Source organism: Tamandua tetradactyla, chromosome 3, assembly GCF_023851605.1.
Source record: "Tamandua tetradactyla isolate mTamTet1 chromosome 3, mTamTet1.pri, whole genome shotgun sequence".
NCBI lineage: Eukaryota > Metazoa > Chordata > Mammalia > Pilosa > Myrmecophagidae > Tamandua > Tamandua tetradactyla.
In genome coordinates this window covers 56181594-56198182 of record NC_135329.1, presented here as the reverse complement: position 1 = coordinate 56198182, position 16589 = coordinate 56181594, and the positions used below count along the sequence as shown (strand labels likewise).

Here is a 16589-nt window from a genome sequence, read left to right as displayed (position 1 = left end):
AAGGTATTTTTATCAAGTGCATAAAGGCCTCATTTTGGAGTACACACATAGAAGCTGAATTAAGCCATTAATTAGCTCATAACCTTTCTGATCCTCAGTCTCCTCTTACCAATAAAGTGATGAGGCAAATACCACAGGACTGTTGTGAAGATTAAAGACTGTCTAGCACAAAGTAGGAGTTAACGATTTTAGATATAGAACTATGGGAAGGAAAACAATTTTTAATATCCCATAGTCCAGAAGAAACATCAAAGACTTCTCTGACCATGAATTAAGAAATCTGCATTTGCCAATTCTATACAGATCCTCTCCACAAGACAGCAAGGAATCTCGTAATGTCATGAAGGCTTACAGCTAAATATGGCTGCAGTCACTGGTATATGGCCCTTAGCATCTCCTTAGTCTCAGCCCCTTCCCTCATATGTGGGCTGTACAGTGCACTGAAATTATTACCAGTATAAACTTTGGATGTTTTCCTTTTAGGGAATAGAAGGTATCATTAAAGAGAAAGAAAAACTTACTACTTCAAGGACAAACAGCTGATTCAGTTGTAATGGGAAGTCACAGATCAAATGTTTTATTTGGAATTGTCTAGACTACTCCCAAACTGGGATCACTTCCCTAGCCTCAATTTGAAGTGTAAAGTTCAAGGCAACACTGAGAAATGAGGTCTCAGAAGACCAATCTTCAGATCTCTTTCAATTTAACAAAAATATAAATCTCATAACAAACTCAAGCTTAGAGCCCTATCATAAAAATAAGTCCAGTTCTTTTCTGTGTCACTGATTAATGATACCTCATATATATATATAAATCTCTAGCCCCAAGAGATTTAAGATACTGTAATGAATTCCTTATGAGTTGTCAACAAGTTATGTTTGGCACAGTAAGCCCAGTCTTTTTCATACTCTCTTCTCTTTCTATAATAATCAAGAGTTGATTCTTAAGAAATGATGAATAGGTCTTCAAAAGACTAGAGAAAGAGAAACCAAGGAGAAATCAGGGGAATCAGGTAATGACAACTGGAAAGAGTGCTTGTCGGTTGTGTATAAGTGGGAAGGGAACATACTATAAGAGATGCCTGTGAACTCCGGGGGTTTCTCTTGAGAGACTAAGCAGCTCCCCAATAACCTGTCTTCTCATTTTGCTTTATCTTTCTCCATTATACTTATTAATACCTGAAAAATTACATATTAATTTATTTATTTACCTTTTCTCTACCTTTCTAACTAGAAAAACTCCATTAGGTACTGTGGAATTTTGTAATTCTAGTGCTTAGAGCAGTACCTGGCACAAAGCAAGCCCTCAATAAATATTTCTTAAATGAATTCAATACTCCATAGGGGGAGCCAGAGGAAACACTTGTAACTTAATTATGTACTTTGAATTTTTTGAGCTCAAAGATTTCTATGATTTATAGGAGGCTGAGATTGACAAATATCTAGATACAGGGATGATCGTTTGAATGTTACTCAGGGGCAAGGCCAAAATGGGGAACCAGTACAGCACCCTTCACATGTTATCTCTCTTACTGAGGTTCCAAAAGGGAATACACAGTTCTATTCTCTTCAGCCCTTTGTTGAGGCCGTGTAGGAAGATTTATAAGCACAAAAATCCAGTTTTTTTAAACATGCTTTGGGTAAGGTCTTGAAACAAGTTCAGTAATTTCCTAAAACCAAGAGTTTTAAAGAAAAATCTAGGAGCTACATTTTTTTTAAGAGCTCCTCTATTTATACATCTTATATGTGTTGTCCATCTGTCTATCTGTGAGTGTGTATATATATGTATCTTTATATCCCTATACAAGAGGAAAATGGGAGACTTTTCATATAAAAATCCAAAATACAATTCTGACTATTAACAACATACAGAGTGATCCAAGGTGTGACTGTAAAGCACCACCCAAACCATGAGGAGCAGAGGCCTGGGGTGAAGGCATTGGGGTGGAGTGGCCTCATCACTGGAGCCACTATTTTTATGTATGAAGTTTTTTAAGATTTTACTATATTAAAAATAATTTTTTGCTAAATGGTTTCCTGTATGGCAATCTCACTTTAACCAAGTATATAAATTTAAATTATTTCATAGGCCATCACAAATTGATTCAATTCAGTGAAACAGACACTTGAATCATTACTATCTAATAGTGTGCCAGGCACAGGAGTTAATGATTGTGATATAGGCTAGGATAAAATGTGTGATATAATACAGGCATAAACAAAGCACTATGACTCAGGAAAGGTATCAAAGATTTTAATATAACAAAGGAATCTGGATAGTCTGATAAAATTTGTTTTAATGGAATTTTATCCAAGCTTGGTTTCATTTTTTTAAAGGGTATTATAAAGTTTATACTACTTACAGCTTCCATCAAGCCTTTCAAAGATGGAGTTTTGAGCATCAGGGCATCAAAGACTTCTTCTGACTCCTTTCGAACATAGAGCAGCACTAATTCCCAGTCAGGAATAAGGAGATGAAATGAAAGAAAAATACAAAAGGACACAAGTTAATTCACATGAGTAAAACAAAAAGACAGAAAATGGGTACTGTTTAAAATAAAAATACACATCTACATCAAGTACAACAAAATGAACCAACATAAAATTTGTCTCAAGGAACAGAGCTTTCAGCTTCTCTCTTAACTCTAAGTCTAAGCTCAAGCTAAATGTTGGTCTGATGGAAGAATATTCAGAGTGAAAATAGACAAGACTCTTGAGCAATTTATGTTTTTAACAGATTCAGGACTCACTTCTAATTTCAAACTCTCACTAAGAAATCTAAACCTATATGTAGAATGTAATGATTTCTAAATGTTTTGTTAGTTAATCTTTTTTAATTAATAAAAAAAAAAAATCTAAACCAACGCACCTCTCTTTGGTTCTTCTATTCGGGTCAGTTTAGCAGAAGGTGGAGCAGAAAACTCATCTTCTGTTCCATATGGTCCCCTTTTCATGTTAGATCTGCAAATGATCCAAAGTTTGCAATTAATGACTTCAACTTGAATGCAAATTACCAAGTTAACTGCATAAACAAAGAGAGTTCTAGGATACATCACTGCATTTTAGATTTTAAATGACCTTAATTCTTTATCTGTTTCAGCTTCCGTATTTTATGGATGAAAAATCTGAGGCCCCAAAAAAGATACTGATTGACTCAAACAGGTGCTCATGATTACCAACAGCCTGTAGACATTTTCTATTGTTCTTACCCTAGATCAAGCTGTCTCCCCAAGAATGGAGAGTTTCTCTTCATGAAAACCTTTCAGAGTAGGAAGAACCTAAGATAAACTTGTATAGGTGGTAATACAGGAGGCGGAATTTTAAAAAAAAGAAGGAAAGTTTAAGTAGGAAAGTGCAAGGCCAGGCTAGATGAAAAAGAATCTCCTATAGGAAAGTAAATTAAGAAAGGTAGGTTAGGCCCTACTGGGGAATATCTTGATCACTAGGCTCTAAAGGAATGATAAATTTTAGGCTGCAGATAACAGGAAATCTTTGAAAACTTTGCAGAAGAGAATGCTATGATCAAAGCGTGTAGGAAAGACTGGTGGGAACCTCAGGACCTACAAGCAGGATAACAGGTAGGGAACTTTTATGTTAATCAGCATAAGAGTATAAGGGTTTAAAATATAGTAATGCCAGTAGAAATACAAAGGAGAGAATGGATACAGGAGAGTTTGAAAAAAGAAGTGAAAAGATTTTAGTGATTGCTATCAAAGGTGCATGTTGAGACTTCAGTGATTGTAAGGTTCAAAATAAAAACAGCAAAATAACTAAAAATGAAGAAAGTGAGTGCCTGATTTGAACAGAAAAGAACAGGAGCTGGGCCTTAAAAATATTCAGTCTATCTGTTTCTAGAACACAGCAGGAACCCAATATAAGTTCCTGAAGGGATTTATATCTAAAAAGACTAAAAACAATGTGGTCCTTCAGAGAGAAGAACTAGTAGGCAACATCTGTAGAGGTAAGTCCCCAAAATGATAGTTCAAGTCATAAGAACGGATTAAAGATGAGGGAAAGCAAAAGGATGGGGAATGAACACCACAGAATGCCCACATTTAGTGTGTCAGGAGAAAGACCAGTGAATAAGACAGAGAAGCTCTAGTCAGAGGGAGAAGAGAACCAAGACTACAGTAATGATGATCGAAGTGAACATCATCAATAATGGGATAAGTTAAAGTGGTGTGCCACCTGATAGGATGTACTGAGAAGCATTCTATGGTATTCCTGTCAAAGAGGCATAACTTGAATTTAATCATGAGAAAATGACAGACACAAACCGAGGAACAACCTACAAAATAACTAGTATGCAATCTTCAAAAGCATTAAGTCAAGAAAGTCAAGAAGAGACTGAGAAATTGTTCCAGGTTGAAGGAGATTAAAGCAACAAGTAAATACAGTGTGTTATTCTGAACAGGTTTCTTTTTTACTCTAAAGAACAATGGAACAATTGGTAAAACTCAACTGGAATTTGAGGATTATAGTGTGGTGGTTTGGGTTTATGTATCCCAGAAAAAACGTGTTCTTAAACTTAATCCATTCTTTGTGTGTGTGAACCCATTTTAAATAGGACCTTTTCGACGAGGTTATTTCAGTTAAGGTCTGGTCCACCTCAATCAGGATGGGTCTTAATCCTATCCCCGAAGTCCTTTATTAGTAGAATGAAATTCAAACACATCGAGAGAGAGAAAGCCATGGGAAGTGAAAAGCTATAGATCAACAAACCTGGAAGAGAAGGGAGAGACCAGGAGAGGCTGCCATACTGCCATGTGACAGAGAAGCCAAGGACCAAAGATCACCAGCAGACAGTCCCCCAAGTGGCAGTCTTCAGGAAGAAAGCATTACCTTGATGGGGCCTTGATTTGGACTTCTCCAAGCCTCAAAACTGTAAGCCAATACCACTGCATGGTATTTGCTTTCACAACAAAGAAACTAAAACATGGTATCAGTATTAATATGGCAATTTTGACTTATGTAGGGGAATGTCCTTATTTTTAGGAAATATACACTGAAGTATTTAGGAGTGATGTGTCATCAAGTTGGCAAATTAGTCTCAAATGGCTCAGGAAAAAATGAGTTCTTTGTACCACACTCGCAATGTTCTATAAGTTTGAGACCATTTCAAAACAAAAGAATTCATTAAAACAAAACAAAATATAAATCTTACCCTTCACCCTCCAATTCTTCTGAGGCAATGGGAAGAACCTAAGACCAAAAACAGATTGCTTTTCAAAAATATGCTCAAAATGTTTCAAACCACAGATGAAATATTCCTAAAATGAGAGTAACACTGGATTTTACCAATCTAATACAAAGTTATTTAGCCTTGTTTTTCAATACCAGATAATTACAGATATCTTGAACTACTCTAATCCAGAAGTTGGCAACCCATGGCCTGTGGACTAAATCTGGCCCCAATAGCTGTTTATATAAATGAAGTCTTATTAAAACACAGCCATGTTCATATTGTTTATGACTACTTTTGCAGTAGAACAGGAGAGTTAAGTAGTCATGGCAGTGATCATATTGTCCTAAAAAGCTTACAATATTTACTATTTGATCCCTTACAAGAAAAGTTTGCCAAACTCTGCTCACTCCCAAATGTCTTAGACACTGACCACAATGGCAATGGTTTGCCCAAGAACTCTGAAAAAACTATTAGTCTCTACAAATTTGCTCTTAAAATCCAGGATAGACTGTCTTTTTAATATTATTTGAGTTCAGCATAAAAAGCATGCTCCACTCTCTTTAAGTTTCCATCTCTAGTAAGCTTTTCTGCAAAGCAGAGTGTGACTATTTTTTATTTTTAGAATAGTTGTCAAGGATGATTCAGTTACCGAAACCATGAAGAGAGGCTTCAGATGTTCTTTATGTTATTAAGACTTCCTTCCCTAGGTATTACACTAGCCCTTTTCTTCTATCGAGACCCTACTTTGAGTCATCTGGGAATATCCTTATTTCCATGTTAGTTAAATTCACAAGATCACTGCCTCGAACTCCAAATTTTGTTACTACTCTAGAATCTTTTAAATAAGTTAGGAAAAAGAATTAAGATGACAGTTTGACACTCCTCTTCCAACTCAACAAAACTGACACATACATAGTGCAAAGGTATTGTGTTATCCCCAACTGAAAGCTCCAAAAAGCCGATACCACTGATCAAACCTAACTAAATTTTGGCTTCTGTTTACCATGAACAATGCAAAAGAATTTCTTTTTGTCTTGTCTTATTTCCTTGCAACCACCCCTGGGATACTGGTTACCTACATGAGTGCCCCGCTGAAGGTTGGCAAAGTGCACATCAGGAATAAAGAGAACAGGCTGAGTATCAAGATCAATAAAGGGTTTGAAAACTGTGATATCCATTCGTTTGTGAGAGGGAAGCAGTGGTACCTTAACATCAGAAACTGAAAGGAAAAAAAAAAAATGAGACCAAAGTCAAAAGATTTTATATACAGGATGGATGCAGCCACAGAGCATTTTCCTCAACGTTTAAGAAATTTAAGGTACGCCATTACCTTTATACACTTAACTTTATAAGATACAGATCAAGTTTTCTGAATTAAGAGTAAAACCAATTTTATGAAGGAATATGTTATGCGTATTTATGCTCAAATCAATTGAACATTTTATTAAAATCAAAAAAGAAAAAGGTATTTTTAAACACAGACATATACACATATGATTTTGAACAGAGACAAGACACATTTAGTTTCTATCTGAAAGTCTAAAATTATATTTGTATGTACATAATTTGGAAGTAATTTCACCTTAACTATCCTCATTAAATCACTTATATTCTAACAGCAACATATCCTTCTGAGAAGTTCAATCCAGAGGCTACAGAGAAAGAATAAGCATTACTGTCTAATTTTTAATTTAATAAATAACAAACTTCAGTTTGCCCTATAATCTGACCTTCAATTACTTAGTGGTGAGGTTTCCTAGTTAGCTGCTCTCTGAAGTGATATCAGGAGATTATACTTTGGTGCCAGTAAGAGAATCCTGACTGATGTGCTGCAGGGCACATGTCTACTGAGCCACACAAACTATTCAAAGAACAGATGCTAGAAGCCCACATACTACAAATGAAACACTTCATGACCAGAAAGCTTTTTTCCCTTTTAGCTAGGAAATAAGATTTTATAAATATGAATATTGGTCATATTTTAAAAAAAAGCAAGCTTTCCTAGTAAAATGTCCAAACAGAGGCCCTACAGATTCTGCAAATGTTAGAATACTATACATAAGAAAATTATACTCAGTGGAAATGAAGACTTCCTGAATCCTCAAAGGATCTTATTATTATTAATCTAAACAAGTCCCAATTTTACTATCAGCTATTCAGGTATAACGTGTATTATTTTTCAAAACTGGACTAGCAACCTGAGCTAAAACTGGCAGCCAAGAAGTCTGAGCTCTGGAAAAACTCAAGAATCCTTCTTATAGTTCTCAAAAAAAAAAAAAAATTACTTACATATCAGCCAGTCATTTGTTTTTACACCTGGTAAAGGAAGCAAGGCTACCTGACCCCTTCACAGTTTCTGTCTGAGCAGGAGAAAACATCCACTATAATATCTTCTGCTTGAAAACACAAGCCACTATTCTGAACAGGAAAAGTATTAAGGCATGGTGGAAGCATTTCTACTTACATGTATTCAACTGAGAGCTGGGGTCAGTACACTTGCCTTTTCTTTTGCTTTGTTTTCGTTCTTCATCCCTGATTTTCCGTTCAGCTCCCTGAAAGTCAGGGAAGACAAGATGTGACAACATTTATTTCATGCCCTATAAAGTATCTACCTCATATCCTGACCAGTGAGGGAAAAGTTTTTTCTCTCCTCTCTGGAACCTCATATTCTGACCAGTGAGGGAAAAGTTTTTTCTCTCCTCTCTGGAAATGAACTCCATGACTTAAATTCATGGAAATTTTCACAGTAGTTTCTTCTAAGCCTATTCTTAAAATTATTTTTAACTATAAAAGATTATAAGGAAATATTTAAGAAACAAAGCAAATGAAGTAAAATTCCTCTCAATAATGCACATGGGCCGGTTAAGTCAAAAGCTGCAAAAATTTCATAATGTACTAACCACACTGCCTTCAAAAAAATTTGTGCCTTTCTTCTTTGTCTAGTAGTCCTCCCCTCCAAGAAAATGAAAAAACAAACAACAACAACAACAAAAAGTTGACTCTATTTCTGAACGTACATTCCTATATGGGCAATGTTATAATTGAAAGTTGTGATTTTGTCCAAAGACTCGGTATTAACTAAGTGACAGAAATAACCAACTGTAATTTCCAAAAGCAAGGCTATAACCATAGATTTTTCATAATTTAAAACAGTAAAAGCATACACCCAATCCTATAAAAAGGACATATATACACTATGTATATCACCTATACAAAGAGTAATAATGTGATGCAATTGAACCCATGAAAAATTTTAAAAACTTAGTAATAAACATGATCTGAAATTAAGCAAAAATAATATTAAATATGCTTATTCAATAATCATTTTGCTTGATTTATTGGCATTTCTTTCTGGATGATACAGATTTCTTTACAGTTATCCAGTTAAGTCTGAACAGGTGGCTTATTTTTCTCTAAATGAATTCCCTGATAGTGAAGAGAGACAATAAAAATCATCCCAGTGATCTCAGCACTATCAAACAATTAGGACCACATTCAAAAAAAAAAAAAAAGAATGTGAAACCACCTTCTGCCTCTCTTAGAAGGTGTATACTAACATGCCATCAGAAATACACATCCTGCTTATGAAAACTGCTATGTAATACAGATACAAACACTATCTCCCTAACATTAAAAAATAGGTAAATATTCCCAATCTTTCAGCCATTACTGTAATTCTCTCAGTCTCTTCTAGTAAGTCTAACAACAATGTCATTTTGATGATAACTATAGTCTCTAAAAGGTGGCTTTACAAAATAGGACATTTCCTTCCTTATTTATCAAGTTACATACATTAAGAGTGATGAGAAACATCTGCTTCTACCCCCCCAGACCAGATTTATCTTCCACCCTGAAACAAGACAAAATACATGAAACAAGAATTTTTAAGATCTTGGTCACCAGGCAATAAAAAAACAGTGATTACAGAGAGATGGGAAACAAAAGTAAGCCCTTCAACAGGCCCAGGTTACTGCCTTCAGAGAGTCTCTAGCCTGTGGCAGGAGGAGGAGGAATTTGGGGTGGAGCCTGGCAAATTTCCTACATTCTAGAGACAAAGCTGAAAGTCTAGAGAGATCAAGGGAGCAGGACAAAGTATTGAAGAGGAAAGCGCTACAGAGACAGAACTCTAGAAATCACTGCCTGAAACTCACAGGCCCAGGAATAGTGCAAGTCCCCACCAACCAGGTTGGAAAAATGAATAATTCATAGGGCATTTAGTAGAATACACAGGAAAATCTTGACTAGGAAGCAGTAGACCACCTATCAAATAAAAAGAGACCTGACAGGAGAAAATCATATCCAAGTAACCTAATTAGATTCTCAGAAAAAAGCTTAAGAAGATTTTTAAGAATATATAAATATTCAGCACCCAAGTAAAATTTTACCCAAGTAAAATTTAGAATTTTACCTGGCATCTGCTAAGTGTCAGGGTTGCAAAGAGTGAGAAGGATAATAATAACAATTGTTACAGACCCCAGACCCAGAACTGACACAGATGTAAGACAGATATTAAATGGTTATTATAACTGCATTCCATAAATATCTAGTGAAATAACTAAGCATGTTAAGTAGAGACATGATAGATATAAAGACAGTTCAAATTGAACTTCAAGAAATGAATGTTTGAGATGAAAAATACATTGGATGGGATTAACAGCAATTTAGAAATGGCAACGGAAAAGATTGGTGAACTTTAGAACATAGTAAAAGAACTATCCAAAATGAAAGAGGGGAAAAAATGTAATTTCAAAAAATTAGAAGAGCATCAGTGAGCTGTGGAATGACTTCATGTGGCCTTATATACGTGTAACTACAATCCCAAAAAGCAGAGGGAAGAGAAACCATTTGAAAAAATAATGGCTGAAAATTTATTAAATTCGATGAAAAACTCAAAGATTCAAGATGTTCAACAAAATCTAAAACCAAAAAACAAAAAGAGGCATAATAAAATTGTTCAAATCCAACAATAAAGGGAAAAAACTTAAAAACAGAAAAAAGTTACATATAGAGGAACAAAGGTAAGGATGACAGCAGATTTTTCATCAGAAACAATGCAAAGCAAAAGAGAGTAGAGCAGCTTCTGAAAACATGAAAGAAAAAAACTGTCAACCTAGAATTTTATGTCTGGCAAAAAGATCTTTCAAAACTAAAGGCGATATTCACTGTTCCTAGGGAAGCAGAGTGTTGCAGTCCCTCTGGAGGGCAGTGTAGTAGTTCCACAGGAGGCTAGGGGTTGGACTGTCATATGATCCGTAACCCCGTTGCTAGGTATACACTTGGAGGAGAGTGGGGACATGAATGGACATTTGCACACTGGTGTTTATGGCAGCAGTGCTCACAATTCTCAATGGATGGAAGCGGCCTAAGGAATGGAAAAGAGAACTGTGGTATACATATACAATGGACCACAGAGTAGCTACAAGAAGGAATGAAGTGGGCATGCAATTAATTAGATGAATGAAACTTGAGGGCAATAGGTTGAATGAAATGTCAAAAACAAAACGAGAAATATTATTATGCCTCACTCACATGGACTAAATATAACACACAAACTCAAAGAACTGAAGTCGAGAGCACAGGTTATCAGGGTGGGGCCTATTGTAAAGAGTCCTAAAGTATAAGCTCTTACAGCAGTTGCATATATTCAGGAGTTGTAACTGTTATTTCTAAATTCTGAAATACTGAGCTAATGTGTATAACCTGGTTGTTCTATGGAACTTCGGTTATTTGTGTGACACCTGAGAGTCAGACTTAGAGCTCTGAAGCTATGAAAGTCAGCACTACTCCATGCAGCAACTGCTAAAGAGGCTGAAAACATGATCAGACTTTGACTACAGATATGAAGGAAGCTGATCCAGACAGAACTAAGGTAAGTCAGAATACTGGGTTGTGCCAGTTTGAATATGTGGTGGACCCCAGAAGAGACATGTCTTTTAATCCTCATTCAATATTGCTGGGTGGGAGCATTTTGATTGTTTCCATGGAGATGTGACCCAGCCAATCGTGGGTGGTAACTTTTGATTAGATGATTGCCATGGAGGTGTGTCTCCACCAATTGAAGGTGGAGTTGCTTACTGGAATCCTTTAAATCAGGAAAGATTTTGGAGAGTCCCTTTTTGTAGAGGCACAAGAAAGCCAGCAGACACCACCATGTTTGCCATGTGCCCCTCCAGCTGAGAGAGAAACCCTGAAATTCAATGGCCTTCTTGAACCAAGGTATCTTTCTCTGGATGCCTTTGATTGGACATTTCTATACGCTTGTTTTAATTGGGACATTTTCTCAGACTTAGAAGTATAAACTTGTAACTTATTAAATTCCCCTTTTTAAAAGCCATTCCATTTCTGGTATATTGCATTCTGGCAGCTAGCAAACTAAAACAGTGTAAAGGATGATATGGTCCATATTTTAAAAACTTAAACTCTGTGTGAGACCAAAGGAAGAGATACTTATTCAGTGCAAAATTTATATTTTTGGTCGCACATTATCTAATTTAAATTTTTATGGTCAGCTTATTCAAACATCATAATTACATGGAATCTTGAATAGAGCATGAATAGGGCATGAAATTTTGCTGATTTGTCCAATTAGTGTAACGTGGTGATACATCCAGGAATAATCTGGGCAATAAATAAAAAAGTGTCTGCAATGTCCCCTTGGGAGACCAGGGAGAAAGGAAGAAATATTAAACCTCCCTATCTAGGGAATTACTGATATTCTCACAAGCAATGGGGACACCAATTCAATAGGTTGAGTCCTAGATCTTAGGGCTCACCCCTGATGAAACTTATTACTGCAAAGGAGAAGCTAAGTCAACTGATAATCATGCCTAAATGTCCCCCCCCCCACTCCCGCAGAGACCCTCTTCTGTTGCTCAAATGTGGCCTCTCTCTCTAACACAATTCAGCAGGTGAACTCACTGCCCTCCCCCCTACACAGTACATGACTCCCAAGATTGTAAATTTCCCTGGCAAAATGGGACAGGACTCCTGGGATGACTCCTAGGACCCAGCATCATGGGATTGAGAAAGCCTTCTTGACCAAAAGCGGAGGAAAGAAATGAGACAAAATAAAGTTTCAGTGGCTGAGAGATTTCAAACAGAGTCGAGGTTATCCCAGAGGTTATTCTTATGCATTATATAGAGATCCTTTCTTAGTTTCTAGTATATTGGAGTAGCTGGAGAGGGATGCCCAAAGTGTTGAACTATATTCCAGAAGCCTTGATTTCTGAAGACGATCATATAACTATATAGCTTTTACAATGTGACCATGTGATTGTGAAAACCTTCCGTCTGATGCTCCTTTTATCCAGTGTACAGAGATGAATTTAAAAATATGGACAAAAATAAATTATATGTAGTGGTTAATGGATACAAAAAAAGTTGGGTAGATTGAAATACTAGTGGTTAATGAGAGGGAGGGGTATGGGTATAGGATGTATGATTTTTTTCTTTTTTCTTGCATCTTTTTCTGGAGTGATGCAAATGCTTTAAAATGATCATGGTGGGAAGGGTAAAGATGGCAGCTTAACAATGTGAGCATTTTAGTTCGTCCTCCACAACAACTATTAATTAACCAGAAACAGTACAGAACAGCTCCTGGGGCCACATCAGTGACCAGACACACAGCGTACCCCAGTCTGGACCAGCTGGACTGGCTGCAACCCCCCCACAGAACCGTGAGTTCCCAAAGCTGCGGTGGCCAGTGGCCCTCCCCCACAGGCTGCTTCCCAGAGGGGAAAGGAAAGGACTTTACCAGCAGCAGTGACTGAGCACAATCAAACGCCAATTGTGGAATTAATTAACAAATGCTGACTACTAAAAATAGGCCCCCAGCTCAGGTGAACCTGGTCAAAGCGGAGGTTGCTCATTTTTGCCCCGGCACTAAGGGGGCAGGGCTGACGGAAAAAGAAAAAAAAGAAGGAAATAGAGGTTTTTGTGGCTGTGTTTCTACAAAGGCTTAACTGCCTTTGGATACAGCGGCAGAACTTCTCAGGATGCAACTGCTCCAGACATAGGCAGAAGGGAACTTGTTTGGGGGCTTGTCTGGAGCCTGTGCCCTCCCCAGGGGAGGAGTGAAGCCCAACTCAGGTGGAAATCCCTCCCTCAAGGAATTCAGAAACCAGGGCTTGGTAATTTGAAGCCACTAAAACCAGCCTACAACCTCTCCTCTGTCTCCACCATGCCCCCAGCATGGAGAGTTTACCAAAGTTAAAAGTACCGCATCATCTTACACTGGTGGGACCTGCAGGCAGACAAGCACCACATACTGGGCAGGATAAGAAAAACAGAGTCCAGAGACTTGACGGGAAAGTCTTTCGACCTGCTGGGTCTCACCCTCAGGGAAAACCAACGCAGGTGACTCTTTCCTCCTGATAGGAGGCCAGTTTGGTCTGGGAAAATCCGGCTGGGGTCTATAATACCTAAGTAGACCCTCCTAAGGATAGGGAGAAAAAGGCAACATACAAGCAGGGCAAGAAACAAGAAAACAAGAACTGAAAAATTCACCTCTGTTAAACAAAGCTTAAGTTAGAGGTCCAAATAAAGCTGAAATAAAGCTGTCAAAGAACAGATAGTCAACAAATTCATCCAGCAAGAAAACCCTAGGTAAAAGAAGTGAAAGCAATCTCCAGAATAAACTAATTAAGGTAATTAAATGCCTAGATGCCAGCAAAAAATAACAAATCACACTAGGAAAATTGAAGATATGGCCCAGTCAAAGGAACAAACCAACAATTCAAATGACATACAGAAGCTGAAACAATTAATTTAGAATATACAAACAGACATGGAAAACCTCATCAAAAACCAAATCAATGAATTCAGGGAGGATATAAAGAAGGCAAGGAATGAACAAAAAGAAGAAATGGAAAGTCTGAAAAAACAAATCACAGAACTTATGGGAATGAAAGGCAAGGTAGAAGAGACAAAAAAAAACAATGGAAACCTACAAGGGTAAATTTCAAGAGACAGAGGTTGGGATTAGTGACATGGAGGACGGAACATCTGAAATCTGGCAAGAAAAAGAAAATATAGGGGAAAAAAATGGAAAAATATGAGCAGGGACTCAGGGAATTGAAAGACAATATGAAGCGCATGAATATACATGTTGTGGGTATCCCAGAAGGAGAAGAGAAGGGGAAAGGAGGAGAAAAACTAATGGAGGAAATTATCACTGAAAATTTCCCAACTCTTATGAAAGACTTAAAATTACAGATTCAAGAAGTGCAGCGTACCCCAAAGACAATAGATCCAACAGACGTACTCCAAGACATTTACTAATCAGAATGTCAGAGGTCAAAGAGAAAGAGAGAATCTTGAAAGCAGCAAGAGAAAAGCAATCAATCACGTACAAGGGAAGCCCAATAAGACTATGTGTAGATCTCTCAGCAGAAACCATGGAGGCAAGAAGACAGTGGGATGATATATTTAAATTATTAAAAGAGAAAAACTGCCAACCAAGAATTCTATACCCAGCAAAATTGTCCTTCAAAAGTGAGGGCAAAATTAAAACATTTTCAGACTAAAAATCACTGAGAGAATTTGTGACCAAGAGACCAGCTCTGCAAGAAATACTAAAGGGAGCACTAGAGACAGATACAAAGACAGAAGAGAGAGGTGTGGAGAAGAGTGTAGAAAGGAAGACTATGAGTAAAGGTAAAAAGAAGGAAAATTAGATATGACATATAAAATCCAGAAGGCGAAATAGCAGAAGAAAGTACTACCCGCGCAGTAATAACACTGAATGTTAATGGATTAAACTCCCCAATCAAAAGACATAGTATGGCAGAATGGATTAAAAAACAGGACCCATCTATATGCTGTCTCTACTCAAAGGACATGAAGGCAAGGAAACAAACGGACATTTGCACACCAATGTTTACAGCAGCATTATTTACAATTACCAAGAGAGGGAAACAGCCAAAATGTCCATCAACAGACAGTTGGCTAAACAAACTGTGGCATATACATAAGATGGAATATTATGCAGCTGTAAGACAGAATAAAGTTATGAAGTATGTAACAACATGAATGGACCTTAAGGATATTATGCTGAGTGTGATTAGCCAGAAACAAAAGGACAAATACTGTATGGTCTCACTGATATGAACTGACATTAGTGAATAAACTTGGAATATTTCGTTGGTAACAGAGACCATCAGGAGATAGAAATAGGGTAAGATAGTGGGTAATTGGAGCTGAAGGAATACAGACTGTACAACAGGACTGAATATTAAAACTCAGAAATGGACAGCACAATATTACCTAACTGTAATACAATTATGTTAAAACACTGAATGAAGTTAAGTAACTTTTAATAAAGTATTGACATAACTTTCTTCTTAGGAGAGAAAAATAATATAAATACCTCTGAAGAATATCAAAAGATTTCTTACTTCTGGTTTCTTACTGAGAGTAGATCAGATTCATAAAACATGAGAGTTTATAGGTATCCAATACAAGAGAGTCAAATCTCAGAAAGAATAGAATTGAGGAAGCAGGTTGAATAAAAGATGAAATCACAATCATAAAAGGATGTCAGAAAATTATAACCAGGATGCACAAGAATTAGGAGTGGATGTGAGGGCATGTGGAATTTCATGTGGTTAAAAGCCTTTGAAAATTAATTACACAGAGTTCATACATAATACTTTCTTCTCTGCAGGATTTTATATTAACCCATAACAACTCTGCAATTAAAAATGGGATGAGAAACACATTATATAATTTTATCTTGTATGTCTCTTTTAACCCCTATTTTTCTCTCCTAATAACCCGTGTTCTTAACTTCAACTTTCAAAGCTCATTCATTGTTAGTTCACATTAGTGAGACCATACAGCATTTGTCCTTTTGTTTCTGGCTAATTTTCCTCAGCATAATGTCCTCAAGGTTCATTCATCTTGTTACATGCTTCATGACTTTATTCTGTGTTACAGCTGCACAATATTCTATCATATGTATATACCACAGCTTATTTAGCCATTCGTCTGTTGATGGACATTTGGGCTGTTTACATCTCTTGGCTATCATAAATAGGCTGCCATAAATATCAGTGTGCAAATGTCCATTTGTCCTTGCCTTCAGTTCCTCTGAATAGAAATCTAGTAAAATGGGATTGCTGGATCATATGGCAATTTTATACTAGCTTTCTGAGCAACCACCAAACTGCCTTCCAGAGCAGTTGTACCATTTTATAATCCCACCAACACTGAATAAATGTGCTTCTTTCTCCACATTCTCTCCAGCACCTGTCTTTCTCTGTTTTTTTGTTTTATAATGGCTATTCTAGTGGGTATGAGATGATATTTTTGTGGTTTTGATTTCCATTTCCCTAACAGCCAGTGAAGCTGAGCATCTTCTCATGTACCTTTTAGCCATTTGTATTTCCTCTTCTGAGATGTGTCTG

At 36.9% G+C, this 16589-nt stretch overlaps 1 protein-coding gene across 4 annotated transcripts in view; it reads right to left on the bottom strand.

Moving 5' to 3' along the window:
• Window positions 1-16589, bottom strand: part of GRHL1 (grainyhead like transcription factor 1) — a 67263-nt gene that overhangs the window by 3290 nt on the left and 47384 nt on the right. For 2 of the 4 annotated variants that reach the window (XM_077153159.1, XM_077153157.1), the window contains exons 10-14: window positions 7649-7736; window positions 6264-6403; window positions 5164-5201; window positions 2869-2960; window positions 2363-2448 (exon numbers count right to left, since the gene is read on the bottom strand). In XM_077153159.1, the coding sequence (XP_077009274.1) occupies window positions 2363-2448; window positions 2869-2960; window positions 5164-5201; window positions 6264-6403; window positions 7649-7736 (444 nt within the window). The remainder of the gene's footprint in view (window positions 1-2362; window positions 2449-2868; window positions 2961-5163; window positions 5202-6263; window positions 6404-7648; window positions 7737-16589) is intronic. The other 2 variants (XM_077153160.1, XM_077153158.1) reach the window with 1 other exon arrangement.